The sequence below is a fragment of the Gadus morhua genome, chromosome 17 (assembly GCF_902167405.1).
Source record: "Gadus morhua chromosome 17, gadMor3.0, whole genome shotgun sequence".
In the NCBI taxonomy this organism is placed as follows: domain Eukaryota; kingdom Metazoa; phylum Chordata; class Actinopteri; order Gadiformes; family Gadidae; genus Gadus; species Gadus morhua.
Window position 1 is genome coordinate 7,052,723 of NC_044064.1, and position 15,867 is coordinate 7,068,589.

The 15,867-nt window shown below is 43.2% G+C and overlaps 2 protein-coding genes across 8 annotated transcripts in view; both read right to left on the bottom strand.

Annotated features, from left to right (window-relative positions):
* si:ch73-40a2.1 (tyrosine-protein kinase receptor TYRO3) overlaps positions 1-5,682 on the bottom strand; it is an 11,240-nt gene extending 5,558 nt beyond the window's left edge. Inside the window, exons 1-7 of the mRNA XM_030337488.1 lie at positions 4,994-5,682; positions 4,440-4,495; positions 3,184-3,787; positions 2,669-2,824; positions 1,703-2,047; positions 1,087-1,288; positions 151-245 (exon numbers count right to left, since the gene is read on the bottom strand). Of these exons, the coding sequence (XP_030193348.1) occupies positions 151-245; positions 1,087-1,288; positions 1,703-2,047; positions 2,669-2,824; positions 3,184-3,787; positions 4,440-4,495; positions 4,994-5,057 (1,522 nt within the window). The 5' untranslated portion in view covers positions 5,058-5,682. The remainder of the gene's footprint in view (positions 1-150; positions 246-1,086; positions 1,289-1,702; positions 2,048-2,668; positions 2,825-3,183; positions 3,788-4,439; positions 4,496-4,993) is intronic.
* A 4,034-nt stretch (positions 5,683-9,716) lies between these two features.
* The window catches only part of ehbp1l1a (EH domain binding protein 1-like 1a), a 39,134-nt gene continuing 32,983 nt past the window's right edge, over positions 9,717-15,867 (bottom strand). For all 7 annotated transcript variants that reach the window (XM_030337746.1, XM_030337747.1, XM_030337745.1 and 4 more), the window contains 5 exons: positions 15,684-15,795; positions 15,332-15,431; positions 14,880-14,953; positions 12,885-12,999; positions 9,717-11,522 (listed from right to left, as the gene is read on the bottom strand). In XM_030337746.1, the coding sequence (XP_030193606.1) occupies positions 11,429-11,522; positions 12,885-12,999; positions 14,880-14,953; positions 15,332-15,431; positions 15,684-15,795 (495 nt within the window). In that variant the 3' untranslated portion in view covers positions 9,717-11,428. The remainder of the gene's footprint in view (positions 11,523-12,884; positions 13,000-14,879; positions 14,954-15,331; positions 15,432-15,683; positions 15,796-15,867) is intronic.

Sequence of the window (15,867 nt, forward strand, 5' to 3'; positions counted from 1 at the left end):
TTGAGGCAATGAAACAAATTATAATCAGAGGAAGAATAATCTTCAGGTTTTTTTCACCAAACTTCTGGCTACTCATCATCATATAATTGAGGCATTCAGGGAACATGGAGTTTAGTGGATCAGGTGCATTTTGAGCTGTGAAAGACTCACAACTCGCTGGCTCTGGTGTTGACTGTGGCAGCTCATCCAAAATCCGAAAGGTATTGGTTGGGTTCGATGGCAACAGCTCCATCTCTTGGACAGGTCTGGTAAGGAGAATTGTTCTGTCAATTGAATCTCCCATAGGGCAATAATATGTACTGACCGCGGTTAGGTTTTCATCATTCTTAACATGTGATGATGTCTTCTTTTCGTTGCCAAAGAACATAACTGGAGGCCCGTATCGATATTACTGGTTAAGAATAAATATTTATTGGGTACATAAATTATGCAGTTAAATGGTCTCAATACTGTTCAGGCTGTGAACGATTAAGTTAAGTGCTTATTATCCAACCCGTTCTAGGATGTATATTTAAAGACCTTCAACATCAACCTATTAGCAGCGTTCTATAAAACAAGGCTTGAATAACTATCGTGGAGGGCCATGATTTTTTTTATCCGACCAATCAGATCGCTCTAAATAAAATATACTTTTGAGCCAATCAGATGGTTTGAAAAATATTATTACGTTCGACCAATCTGGTCACTCGAAAAAATGAACAATCAAAATAAATATTGTTTTCGACCAACCAGATCGCTTGAAAAATATAACTTTTTTATAGAAAAATCAGATCCATCAAATAAAATATATTTTTCAACAATTCAGATCACTTGAAAAATATTTATTTTCAACCAATCAGATCTCTCCTACAAGGCATGTATGCCTTCATTTGATGTGGTCTCTGATTCCGAAATCCCCAAAATGAATGGCTTGCTCGTATGCATGGCCGGTGAAACCACACATCAGTGCAGAAGTGTATTTGCATTGATTGAAACCCAATCAATGCAGTCTTCCACTGGTCTCCCTACAATTAGATGTTAGTGTTACGTTGTGTTTTTAACCAATGTGCAAACCACAGCATGCAATCATGTGAATGTTCCAGTTACCTTCGTTTGGTGACAGCATGCCTCATGGCGACCACCACACTGAGGACCACAGCTAGCATCATCAAGCCCCCTAGTACGCCCGTGACGAGCTTCCATTCGAGGGAGAAGGCCTCAGGCCTTCTCGTATGATATTCCTCCAAATGCGTCGTCGAGGGACTTTCAGAGACGTCTGGGGCAACCGTTACCAGGACCTCGACCCTCCCTGGAGGATACAGAGATGTACAAAGCAGACGTAAGAGTGTGAACATGCAGGCCTAGGTCGACTTAGTGCCTTTTAAAGGGCAGATGTATTGACAGTGAATCACGTGCATTCTCAAAAGGACAATATTTGCAAAGCAATCAAAATGTATAAGATTAACCTTGGTTATCAACACCTTTTAAATGAAAGGTGAGACAATTGGTGATATATTTGATCCTGGTCCATGCCTCAAATACTCAAAAGTCTAAAACGCTTCAAAGAATGTGTACAATATGAACTCAAATGGCCCAAAACACAACCCTCTATATGTTAGCAGCAATAATAAGTCAAGGTTGTACTTGATTAAAAAGGCCTGATTGCTGTCTATTCTCAAAGAGGGAAAGAAGTTACAGCAAGAAAAGTCCCAGGCTTACTCACTGGCGTGCACATTCACATTGGCCTCTGAGACATCCCACCCCACCCGCCGCCCGGACAACGCGTTGGCGGCGCTGACCGCCAGGAGGTAGTCATGGAGACCGCTCAGCCCCGTGATGTTGACTTCCGTGCCGTTCAGACCTGCTGAGCTCGGCGAAAAGAGCACTTCCTTCTCGCACGGCACCCAGCCGAGAGGGCCTGCCTCGGGCTCCTTCTGGGAACACGCCACGCTGTACGTCAGCTCGGCCGCGCCCCTCCCCCCCAGGTTAAGGGGTGGCCCCCACTGGACGCTCCCCAGGGCGTCACTGTGACGATGGAACATCACATTCACAGGGGCCGAGGGAGGCTCTAGGTTACAGAAGGTAAAGAAATGATCAACGTAAAAAATAAATCATAGTAGTTATAATGTCAAAGAAAATTCTTATTTAATAAATAAATAATAATTGTAGTCTATCTATTTATCCGTCTCCATCTCTTGTTTCAAGTTTGTTGCGCTTAAAAGCAGTTGCTTTGCCTGTTTTGTTTTATGCACTTTAATTGATTTGTGCACATTCTGGGTGTGTGTCTTCATTGTTAAATGCACTTCCGGTAAGTCGCTTACACTTCTGCAGAAGAATAAGAGCCAATAATAACGTGCAGTCTATCATCGTCAATTCGTCATCATAATCGCCTTTTATAACAATATCATATATTCTCCCTAAATCACAACGGGAAACCAAAGCTCCCCATTATGATTAGAAACATGTTATGATAGCCGGACTCAACCTCATGATGAAACACATGTTGTTGTGTTTCAGTGGAAAACATCCAAAGTCTGTCATACTGTCATTGTTGTCCTTCTCAAATAAAAATAAGTATCCATGTATAACTCCACTATGTCAGTAGGTATCATATTGTCTGGATGACATTCTGTTCCTATGTGGCTCCACATGCAAAATGAAAAGAGCCAGTGATCAAAGTCTTCCGTACGTGTGCAGCCCTGTTCGAGGGCGTCGTTGGGCAGGCGGTCGTACCCCTCCAGACAGTCACATTCCACCGCTCCCTCCTGTTCTGTGCCGCTGTTGGGTGGACACGGTCTGCATCCTGCGGTCTCATTGACTGGTTGGTAGTGGCCCGTCCTGCAAGCTGATACGAAGTGTAGACAGAATGAATTAGGAACGTGATTACTCTAGTAAAGGATCGTGTTATTAAGGTACTATTAGAAATTTGTTATTATTAAGCATGTTGTTCAATAATGAAGCATCACATATGAAGTAGAGAATATCATCACTGTGTCACAATATCATCACTATGGTCGACCTAAATATAGAAGTGTTGAATCACAAGCAATGAATATCAAAAAATATATAAAAGTTATAAGGATGAACAAGAACTTAAGATACATACAGCTTTACATCAAGTACTGATCGCATTACTTAAACTAATTGAATAGTTTCGCAAAACATTCTCATTGCCAGCCATAGTTTCCCCATGCATAGTCCTACCTGTACAAGTATCGGCCGCTTTCTCGTGGCCGGGGACGCACACACACTCCCCGGTCACCTCTCTCCAAATGCCATCTTCATCGCAATGCGCCTTGGGGGACAACGACCGCGCCCCGTCGACGCAGGAGCCCTCCTGGGGGTCCTCCGACCCGGCCTCAGCCCCCGCAAACCTGGCTAGGCCGGCTACGAAGCCGGGGCACCTCCGGTAGTACAGCCTCACAGACACGATGAAGACACACGACCCCGAGTAGGAGAGGCCGAGGTGGAAGCCCCCCGCTGCGACGGAGCCCAAGTTAAGACTCCGATTCTGGCTGATGAAGCTTTCTATGTGGCTAGGGCTCACCGATCCAGGGAAGGGACGGGTGGCTGTGAGGGAGAGAACGCCTTGGGTTCCTCTGGAGAACTTGGTTGTTTTTTTCTGGAACAGGTGAACGTCGAGTGTCTTCACCTGATTGGCCGATTCATGCAGGGCGAATTCGATATCCAATAGCAGTTGATGGGGGTCGGGGCATTCGATCCAAGGGCTCAGCAGAGTCCTGCGCTTGTCGTCGGATCGGCAGCCTTGGAGAGAGTCTCTGTTGGATTTCAGCCTGTATGTTGACCACTGTTGTGGGCAAAATAAATTAAATAGACGTTAAAGATGTTGTTAAAGGCACCCAGTGCAACTTTATGTAAACATTCAATGAAAAATAAACATTCAATTTCTAGTCTTTTTTACACGTAGTAAGTATCAATAACTCCATACCATTACATATAGACATTCAAGGAGCAAAGATGAGACGTCGCTGTGTGGTGAGAACTGATAGAAAATCGTAAACAACAACAATCGCCGGTGGGGAGAAGCCATTTTTCCATTGACTGGAAGCCTGCTTTATTTATTGTAGGTTACAAAAAATAAAGAAAATGGCTGCATTGTTGTTGTTATCGATTTTCTATCAGTTCTCACCACACAACAACGTCTCATCTTTGCTGCTTGAATGTCGGTATGTAATGGTATGGAGTTATTGAAACTTACTACGTGTAAAAAAGACTAGAAATTGAATGTTTATTTTTAAGCCTAGAAAGTTGCACTGGGTGCCTTTAAAATAAAGTCTGTGGGACTTTGGAAATTATACACAAATGTGCAAGTGTAGGCATAAAGGGCAATATTCTAGGAATACCCATATGAATGAGTCGATTTCAACACTTTGCTCAGGATAAATTGCATACACTACGTACGAGGCATAGGTGTGGAATACTAAGACATATTCACTCACTTCATTGGCTGGTTCGGCGATCCATTTGTTTAGCTGGACCAAATTAAAAAGCTCCACTAAAAGGGAAAGCAGTCATTGTGTTACTTGTTGTAGCGACACATTTGAAAACGACTGATACTGATATACTATATTGTACAATTAATATGTTTTTTTTTCATCAATGTCAATCTTTGTTATGCATATATATATGTGTGTGTTAGGCATTGTTATTCATGCGCATTGAGCTCCTCCTAGGACCCTATGGTCGATGTTAAAAAAAAAAAATTCAACAAGACATTTATATTCGACATATACGATTTGAAGCAATGTAATGGGATGAGGTCAGAGAAGATGATTAGCACATTAACAAAAACATATAAATTCATAGCATCAAACGGCAGAGCTTAGGCCAGAAGCCTTTCCACTGTTTCCCAGTGGTCGTGCATTCAGGTCCTCCTCAGTGTTAACGACACTTGGTCGTTACGTGAAATGATGGGGTGGAAATCCTGAAGACAAAAGGTCATTATTGAATGAGGAGACGCACATGAGAGGCGCACTGAGACGCGCAGACTCACCTTCCTCCGGGGGCGCATTCGCACTGCAGCCGAGAAATAACATCCACATCCAAATTAGCTCCATGGTATGAAAAATCAACTTAGAAAATAAGTGGATTCAAAAGGCTAAGTTTGCTTGAATTTGATACCAAATAGCCTAAAAATGTACAAGATCTAGCGTGAGCCAATCTGATTCTAATCTTTATATTTTTTAATATTCTGTAGCCTTTTAAATAATTATACTACCTCTAGGTTACGTTTCAATGAAACAAATGAGCTAACTAATGAGTAACTTTGATCGCACTTTGAAAGCCACGCCCACGTGCTGTTATGAAATATTGTTGTCACAACTTCAACAAGGCTTTAGTTTTTCAGTTGTCTGTTTCCTGTTTTGCCAAACTAACTCCTGTCATTTCAGACTCTGCCACTCCTTTCTGCTCTGCATTACCTGCTTTTTTCATTCACCTGGCCTGCCACACCCCCATATAGTATATAGGACTACCGGTCCATTCCCCTCAGTACTTTGCTAGATTGTCTAGTGTGTTACCTAGCTCTCCCGCGTCTTCTGATTCTGATTCTGATTCTGATTCTGCCTGCTCGTGTATCGACCTGCCTTTTTGGACTTTGGACCTTCCTTTTTGCCTGCTCCTACTGGATTGACCTGCCTACTGGATTGACCTTCCTGTTTGGACTTTGGACCTCCCCTTTTGCCTGCTCCTGGATTTGTTTGGTACACGGATTGACTACTTGGTTTGACCTCTGCTTGGAATAAACACTGTTTCTTCACCTGAGGGGTGTTCCACGAACGGAGGTTTAACAAACACTGAGTTAACGCTGAACTCTAGGTTGATTGACCCTGTGCCGACCAACCCAGAGTTTTCGGTTCCACAGCAGCGGTTATGCATTAGTTCAATCAACTCGGGGTTGGTTAACACAGGGTTGTGCGCGTCCACGCCAAACTTAAAAAGACGTGATGTATGGATCATGGAAACCCTGATCGATATGGCGAAACGGGCCGCTTATTTCAATGAAATGGAACTCCAGGTTCTCCTGGAGAGCTATGACGAGAGAAGGACATTATCGCAAGAAAAGCGAACGCTAAAACCTCTGGAACCCGGAGAACCAAAGCCTGGCAGCGGATCGCTGACCGCGTAAATGCGTTAGTTACACGTCAAAAGCATGATCCTTAATATTTGAGCCATGAATATATAAATATCCCAGTTAAGCATTCTTAAAGATCCTACCACATAACCCCTTTCTTCTAAAACAATATGTAGCCTACTCCGATTGCTTCCAAGCGGTCAGAGGATATATAAGTATAAAGTATAAAAAACATACAAACTGGTAAGCTTTTCCCACCATCGTATTGGTATAAATTTAAATAAGCCATTTTTTTAAGCCAATCGTGAAAAGGCCGGTACCTGGAGGTAGGCCTACCTACCACCTCAGGGCCATACCCCACACTGGTTGAATGTAGGTTTTTGTGTTTTCTTGTAGGCCTGTTTTAGATTTTTTTTGCCTTCGAAGTAACACATGCAAACCGTGTGCTTGCCACAGCGCATACTATTCCAAATGTTTCTTTTTTTGGTAACTGGGTAGAAAACCTAAAAGTGACAATTCATCAACTTCACAGATCAAGATGGATCAGTGCTTGTAATGAAGCCGCCGGCTACGATCGAACATTCTCCAGTGGATGCAAGTCCGTTAGGACTATTTTATACTTTATGATGTAAATGCCTCTCGGCATAGGACTCAGACAATATTGCTCTTTGTATGATAGGAGGCCGATACAAATCTTGGATGGGTCATCTGAAACGACTGTGATGTGCTCAGCATCTCCAGCATTATAGCATAAAACTACCATTTGAAAAAAACGGAGGGCTACGCAAATAGTCTGGAGTGAACTGAGGCCAGGTCCTCGATTGGTAGTGTTGGCTATGTAAGGCTATTTAAATATATGAAAGATTTGCGCGAGAATCTATATCTCTCCACTCCAGCAAAAAGTCATCCAATATGCCAAGATGTCGAGCCGTGGTCTTATCAATCGCTCCCGGTGGATTGCACGTATAATTTGCGCTCTGATATCAGCAGTTCTCTCATCAAAAGGGCATGCCATTGTGAACACATGAAATCTGCGGTGAACGCCGGTTGAAATACCCAAAACCGGGTTATGTTTCAAACTTAACCTGCGCAAAACCTGGTCCGACCAGGTTTGATTCAGAGCATATGTTGCTATAGCAACTAACATACCGTGATCCTTTTGGAACGGAAAACCTAGGGTTACCGAAAACCCTGGGTTAACTTACCCGGTTATGTGATAAAACCGGCTTTGTGGAACACCCCACTGAACTATTTCTCTTGTTGTGCTATTGGGTTCTCGTCTGCCATTTTGTGAAGCCTGACAAGTGTAGGCCTACCTCAAGCCATAATGCCAAAGTGCATTTTATTTTCTGGAACATACCAAGAAAGAAAATATAGCAGAATCCAGGAAAACCATTGTAAAATGATCACTGATCAACAACTATCAATAGTGTTACAACTTGATAAAATAATATGCAATGCCGACTTTAATCATTGGCTAATCAAAATATATATATTTAAGATATAGGCGTCCCCCATATAGACCTTTAAATAAAGAAAGGAGATTTTTAAGTGAGAGAAATACAAGATAATATTGTACGTGGTTCTCAATTGAAAGTACTGCTTTATTTATTTATCTGCTTGTTGACTGACTCAGGAGTGCGATTGCAAACTCATCAAGTTCTCCAATTGGTCAGTACTTCTCACTTCTTCTTTCTAAATAAAAATACCTAAAATGTCTATTTGTGCTTTTCCTCCTTGATTTGCAATGATCAATCTCAACTCTTACAAATGTGTATTTCTTGAGGTTCCCAATTAGCTTCTAACAAATTCAACCATAATATTGATATTTTTACATCACATCAGAGGGGTGTTCCACGAACGGAGGTTTAACAAACACTGAGTTAACGCTGAACTCTAGGTTGATTGACCCTGTGCCGACCAACCCAGAGTTTTCGGTTCCACAGCAGCGGTTATGCATTAGTTCAATCAACTCGGGGTTGGTTAACACAGGGTTGTGCGCGTCCACGCCAAACTTAAAAAGACGTGATGTATGGATCATGGAAACCCTGATCGATATGGCGAAACGGGCCGCTTATTTCAATGAAATGGAACTCCAGGTTCTCCTGGAGAGCTATGACGAGGAGAAGGACATTATCGCAAGAAAAGGGAACGCTAAAACCTCTGGAACCCGGAGAACCAAAGCCTGGCAGCGGATCGCTGACCGCGTAAATGCGTTAGTTACACGTCAAAAGCATGATCCTTAATATTTGAGCCATGATCAAATATCCCAGTTAAGCATTCTTAAAGATCCTACCACATAACCCCTTTCTTCTAAAACAATATGTAGCCTACTCCGATTGCTTCCAAGCGGTCAGAGGATCACGTATAAAAATGAAGTATAAAAAACATACAAACTGGTAAGCTTTTCCCACCATCGTATTGGTATAAATTAAAATAAGCCCTTTTTTTAAGCCAATCGTTAAAAGGCCGACAGTCGGCAGACTGGATCTGGCCCTCAAATTGTCTTGACCCTGGTGGAGGAGCTGTTAATAAACATAAATTCAGGGCGCCCTGGCATGGAGGGGGTACCTGGAGGTACCTACCACCTCAGAGAATCATGGGCCATACCCCACACTGGTTGAATGTAGGTTTTTGTGTTTTCTTGTATTTTAGATTTTTTTTGCCTTCGAAGTAACACATGCAAACCGTGGGCTTGCCACAGCGCATACTATTCCAAATGTTTCTTTTTTTGGTAACTGGGTAGAAAACCTAAAAGTGACAATTCATCAACTTCACAGATCAAGATGGATCAGTGCTTGTAATGAAGCCGCCGGCTACGATCGAACATTCTCCAGTGGATGCAAGTCCGTTAGGACTATTTTATACTTTATGTTTTAAATGCGTCTCGGCATAGTACTCAGACAATATTTCTCTTTGTATGATAGGAGTCCGATACAAATCTTGGATGGGTCATCTGAAACGACTGTGATGTGCTCAGCATCTCCAGCATTATAGCCTAGATAAAACTACCATTTGAAAAAAACGGAGGGCTACGCAAATAGTCTGGAGTGAACTGAGGCCAGTTCCTCGATTGGTAGTGTTGGCTATGTAAGGCTATTTAAATATATTAAAGATTTGCGCGAGAATCTATATCTCTCCACTCCAGCAAAAAGTCATCCAATATGCCAAGATGTCGAGCCGTGGTCTTATCAATCGCTCCCGGTGGATTGCACGTATAATTTGCGCTCTGATATCAGCAGTTCTCTCATCAAAAGGGCATGCCATTGTGAACACATGAAATCTGCGGTGAACGCCGGTTGAAATACCCAAAACCGGGTTATGTTTCAAACTTAACCTGCGCAAAACCTGGTCCGACCAGGTTTGATTCAGAGCATATGTTGCTATAGCAACTAACATACCGTGATCCTTTTGGAACGGAAAACCTAGGGTTACAGCAAACCCTGGGTTAACTTACCCGGTTATGTGATAAAACCGGCTTTGTGGAACACCCCACAGTTCCATAGTATTTTTTGTTTAGGAAAATAAGGATTTTAGGACTATTAAGTATTCACAATACTTTTTTAGCAGGATTTTATTATACACATTGTGGCTACCGTGGTAGTCGGCGGCTGCGATTCCTGAAACAAACGCTCGAGCACGGTTGCGGTGCAACGGTTTTATTACTGCAGCTCACAAAAGAAAGGGGAAATCATACAGTAACTCAAGTTTCTTCCACACTGGGGCAAAAAGGGTGAGGGGTCTCCGGGTCTCCGGGTCTGGTCCGTCGGTGAGGTCGGCGTGGCTACCGCTCCCGGCTTCTCCCGCGACTGTCTCTCACTCGGCTCCCTCCCGGCACGAGCCACATGGCTGAGGGAGCCCCGAATGAGTGGAGAAGCAGGCTATTTAAGCTGCTTCTCCACCGGTTCCTCAGGTGCTCTTCATCTCCTTAATTGGAAACGGCCGGGTTGCCACAACATGCAATTTAATAACATTAAAACAGACATGTTGAAGTCTTCATTAAGAGCAAATAAAGTCAACAAACTGCAAACCCATTCCAACGCACTCCAACACAGTAATAAATAAGTCGGGCACTGACGGCGTCCATCTTTCAGTGGACAGAAAGGGTTTAACAGAAGGTTTCTTTTGATTCTTGTGCATCGAAGGGCATTTAGAGCAATCTTGTCAAAATGCAAAATTGTGATACCTACATTTTGGCAGATGTAACCCCCAAAAATACAGAACAGCACTGAGATATACTGCATGACACTTTAAAATATAAAAAAATAATTGTATTTTCTGTTGCAGCAAAATTGGGCCTATTCATAGAGTAACATTTTGTTTCTTAAAAATGTATCTGGTATCTGGAAACTACCAACTTTCATAGCAGTGTCATCGCTTGTCCAGTAATCCTGGGTTGTGATTTTCATGTAATATAAATAATGTGGGCCCATACCCTTCGTTAGCTTAGCTTTAGTTAAAAATGTTCATGTTGTTTCGCTGACTTCTGAGTAAAAAAATCACAAGGATTCAACGGGATTCATTTTGTTTTCTTTGAAGAGTAACATCGGTAACATTTTTCGATCCATGCTTCAAATATTAAACGTATCCAACATACTTTTGAATGAATTCCATAATCTGCGTAGATGTGGTTTTTAGATTGTCAATTGAAACGCAACATTTGGACAGACGGTGTGGGTGAGGTGGGAGGCAACGGGAGGGAAAGCTGCACAGACATCACCAAAGCAAAGGCTGTGAGGGCCGCGCTCCCGTGGAGACCTTTAATCATTATGCAATGACAGTCATCCTTTGGCTTGTCTGACCTGCGTAATAGCCGGTACACCTCAAGCCTATGAACAAGACAGCGAACTAAAGTGCGTGCAGCCGGTGTTGCATTGATGAAAGTTTTTTCCGGATTTTTCCCGCACTGTAACATATCAAACAGCTCAGCATTTATCTGTAAATAATGAAGCTGTGAATTGGTGGGACCTCTGTGGGGATGTTGGGATATAATAAAGTACAGAACAAACGCAACCACGCATTAGAAGACACACACACACACACACACACACACACACACACACACACACACACTTTGATAAACAAAAATCAACTATTGTAACACACATGCAAACTGCAAGAAAGCAGGTCAAAATGTTCCACTCTGGGCGACTCCCAGCCGCCTCACAGTGCCTTGTTAAAAAGTACGTGGACCGGCCTTGACGGCACCGTAGCTGCCCAAAACGACCGCCCAATGTGTATGCGTTCACAAAGAGAGAGAGAGAGAGAGAGCATGTGTCCGGAGAGCCGCCGGTGGGGCAGGTGTGAGGCAGGCGACGGGTCACATGGTGATGATCAGAGGGTCCTCTCCTAGTCCTACTGCACCGCACATTTCTCCTTCTGCTGCTTGGCGTACTTCCTCCTCCTCTGCTCCAGCCCCCGCTCGAGACGAGCGTCTTCCTCCATGGCCCTGCAGGTGGGGGGGGGGGGGGGGGGGGGGTACTGGTTATTCATTTGGAGCAGTTGAAATGCTTTTTAAAGAAATTATTAAAAAACAATTGCTACAAGTTGTACAGTTTATTCAATTACAAATGCAACTGCATGCTACGCTAGGTGTTTCAAGTGTTTGAGAATAGAGAAGTACAGAAGAACATTTACCCGTTATGTAGCAACTTATTTTCTGCACAAATCAAAAGCCAACTTCCCAGCCGTGATGACGGTGATTGCTCATGTAAAAAAAAAAAACCTTTTAACTACTGCTATGCCCTTAAACCCAGCAGCTGCTCAACCACATCTTTGTTTACTGGCTCCACCACGGTGGAACGAGCTCCTCGCTGACATCAGGACGGCTGAAACCCTGCACCTCTTCCTACGCAGACTGACCAAACCAATCCGTTCAACTTGGCCAATACAAATTCTCTTTTGGGCTTATTGGCTTACTTTATTAATTGAATGTTTGCAAATGATTCTTGCACCTTTTGGGTTATATGGTCATCGTTACTGTTGATCCCTTTGGACAAAACATTCTCTAAATAAAGTACGAACGACTGAACGTAGATAGATAGATGGATAGATGGATAGATGGGGAGAGAGAGAGAGAGAGAGAGAGAGAGAGAGAGAGAGAGAGAGAGAGAGAGAGAGAGAGAGAGAGAGAGAGAGAGAATATCACTGGAAAGATTGATGGATCATTAGAAAAAGTCCCCCAACTAAAAAAGGACATTGATTCCGAATGCTGTATTTACAGCCGTTAATTAACAGTCGTTGAAGCCAACCTACAACTTTGAATGTTGAAACAGACCGAGAGCTGTCTGGTTGTAGTGGATCAATCTTTCTTACTGGTGGTATTGTTATACATCCTGGGCAACAGAGCGACACCCCAGCGCATTTATTTGATATAAATTTATTATATTAAACATTTATTTGTTAGCCTCATAGCATAATTGCCTAGGTCATATTTTAAGGTTCATCTTGTATTCAGCCACGTCAAATAGATGAATGAGGCAGATAGTTTTGAGTATATGTTTGGCTTAGGATATAGCCACTGAGGCACCGTGAATCAGCAGCATAAAGAGAGTAGAGTTAGGTTAGGTTAAGAGAGTAGAGTTAGGTAAGATATCACAATTTGGCCAAAAGATGACTTAGGCAATTATGCTATGAGGCTAATGCTATCATAAATGAATAAACCAAATAAGGAAATACAACATTTGCAGCCCTACTGGGCACATGACACGTTGAGCCGTGTGCAAGGCGAAGTGTGCAGCCTTGAACCTTCAAGCACGGTAAAAAAAAAAAAGGAGAAAGAAGAAGAAAGCAACAGGTATCAACGCCTTACCCCCTCTCCTTCTCGTCCATGTTGTGGACCAGCTGGTCCCTCAGGTTGACCAGGGAGACCAGCTCCTGCAGCAGCAGCTGCTCGCGGTGCTTGTGGGCCTGGCTCTTCTGCCCCTCTGGGGAGAAGAACGGACGGACAGGAGAAACGGGTGAGGGTCGGGGGTCGAGTGCATAGGGTACACAACGGTTCAGTGAGGGGAAAACCAACCCCGCCACTGCCCGCCAATTACAATTAGGGGCATTTAGCTGACGGTTTTATCCAAAGTGACTTACATTGGTTAATACAAACATTGACACATCAACGGTAGAGTCAACCATGCAAGGCGACAGCCAGCTGACCCTGGTCCATCCCCCAACTGCCTTATGCCATCTTCGTCCCGCCTTACTCCTGACTACTTTAAGGACTGAACTGGTCTGGGGTTCAAACCTATATGTATGATCTTATCTCCTGGCTTCACCTACACATCATTTAGCAATATAATTTGCCCAAACGACTTTGTTTGGCTGATTCTGCGGGATAGCGTTTAGGGGACTTAACACAAGGGCCAATTTAAACAATTGGCCCTTGTGTCAATTGTTTAAATTTCTCCTGCTAATGTTAACAATAGCAGTAGCACTTTCCTAGCAATACCTTGAAGGAGAAATCCGGTGTAAAATGGATCTGGGATATGTTTAGTATGATAACGAGTATGAATGTTCATTTGGGAGCAAAAAAGCGCACATAGACGCATTCTTAAATTGGCTGTTTTTAGCCGTTTCAAGGCGTGTACAGCCTTTATCTGTTTACAGCACGCAAGCTCTGTGTTCGCCAATCTACTTATCGAGTCTTAAAGACAAGATGGCGTCGACGGGTGAACTAGCACTGATGGTATTGTGTGTATAAAATGTCATTTTTAATATACAATCTGTACACTAACAAAGTTATCAATGCCTCGTTGTATATGTTAAGTCCCTTATTATAGTACCAAAGAAGTGTCTAGCTACTTCTAGCCTGGTAAGTGGTTTAATATAGCAATTTATTTTTTACCATGAGACATGCCCTTATCATTCCAAGTTTATAGCGTTTTGGTAGATTTGGCTAAAAACAGCCAACTTAAGAATGCGTCTATCTGCGCTATTTTGCTCCCAAACGAACATTCAAGCTCGTTACCATACTAAACATATCCCAGATCCATTTTATACCGGATTTCTCCTGTAAAACCGTAGCAGCCTCATTCTTACAATAATTTGTATTTACTCATATTGTTCTATTTTCACTTGTGGGAGGTAGCCGGCATAGGAAGTTGAAGATAGCGTAATCACCTAAAACAGAAAGCACACTTTCCTGCCACTGCCCCCAGTGTGAACTAAAGTTACCGCCATTGACCCTATTCAAGGCGAAATTGCTTAATCTGTAAAACAAAGTAACTTAGAAAAATGATGTTATGACCAGAACTATCACGAAAATGAGTTTCCAATGTTTTTTATGCATCATTGTTTTTGTCCCTCCAATTTATTTCATTTTGACTACAATGACTACAGTTGTGCCAATGGGTATGCATTGTGTCTGTGTATTGTGTATTATGTATAATGTATATATATTTCAATACTAATAAGTAATGTGAAAGAAAATAACAAATGCCTAGCCAGCCAGCCCTACTAAATGTTTTGTTCCTTACAATCAAATCTGTACATTCGTCTTTTTGAGGAAAGGGACACAAAGGGAAACAATGATGGACGTTGACGATGACATTTAAGCCTCTATAGTTCCTACGGAATTTAATTTGGGTCTGTCTGTTGTCTCGCTACTAAATGGTACTATTGATCATGTATTGATCTGGCATGCTGCTCAAGTCTTACCTTTATTTCTGTAATGTTAGGTTGCCTTTTGAATATCTAGCCGGGGACAACGGATGTAAAATAGCTAACTGAGTTAGACTAACTCAGTCTCACTTAGAGTTTGACTGTTGTTAGTGCGCAATGTCCCTGAAATAAACCCCCAAAAAATAAAAAATACCATCGATTGACATCATGTCGGTCAGCTCCTTCTTCAAAAGCTCGAACCTCAGCTCCAAGTCCTGCTCTTCCACACTGTCGGTCAAAGAGGCATTTTAGTTTATGAGGTTTTGTGTCTCTCTGTATGTGTGTTTAATTGTGTGCAGATTTATGGAAGTGTCTGCTTACGAGTGTGTGAGTGTGTGTGTATCTGTGTGTGGGCTCTCTTGTAACTGGGTGTTTTTTTTTTTGTGGTGTGTGTGTGTGTGTGTGTGTGCGCGTGTGCACGTGTTTCCGTGCAGGCTTGTGTGTGCATGTATGTGTGTTTGCTCACATGCCTGCTTGTGTGTGTGCCTCTGTTTGCATGCTTGTGCGCTTATGTGTGTGTGTGTGTGTGTGTGTGTGTGTGTGTGTGTGTGTGTGTGTGTGTGTGTGTGTGTGTGTGTGTGTGTGTGGGGGGGGGCGGGATCTCACAGAAGCTGCAGGTGGTCTTGCCGTCTGATCAGGGCGTTCTTCTTGTTGACCAGCGTGAACCATTCCTGGATCAGCCTCTCCTCCTCCACCTTGTCACTACCTGGGAGAGAGTGGAGACATACGCCTCGTCAGTGTAGGTCCGCTGCTGTGACTCTGTACACACACTCAGTGTGGTGTGCATCATCCATGTGGTGTACATATTGGTGTAAAGTATTATTAGTAGTATTGTTATTGTTGGTAACACTTGCACGCGTGTGTGTTTGCGCGTGTGTGTGTGTGTGTGTGTGTGTGTGTGTGTGTGTGTGTGTGTGTGTGTGTGTGTGTGTGTGTTCCTCTGTCCTGGGCCCCTCACCTGTCTCCATGAGGCCCCTGAGGTCCCGCTCCACCACAGCGGCCCTGGTGTCAACGTGCTTCTGCTCCGACTCCAGGGCCGCCATCTCACTCTGCACATACTGGCTGGGATCCTGGACACACACACAAACAAACACACACACACGCACACACACCCACACACACAGACACACACAGACAGACAC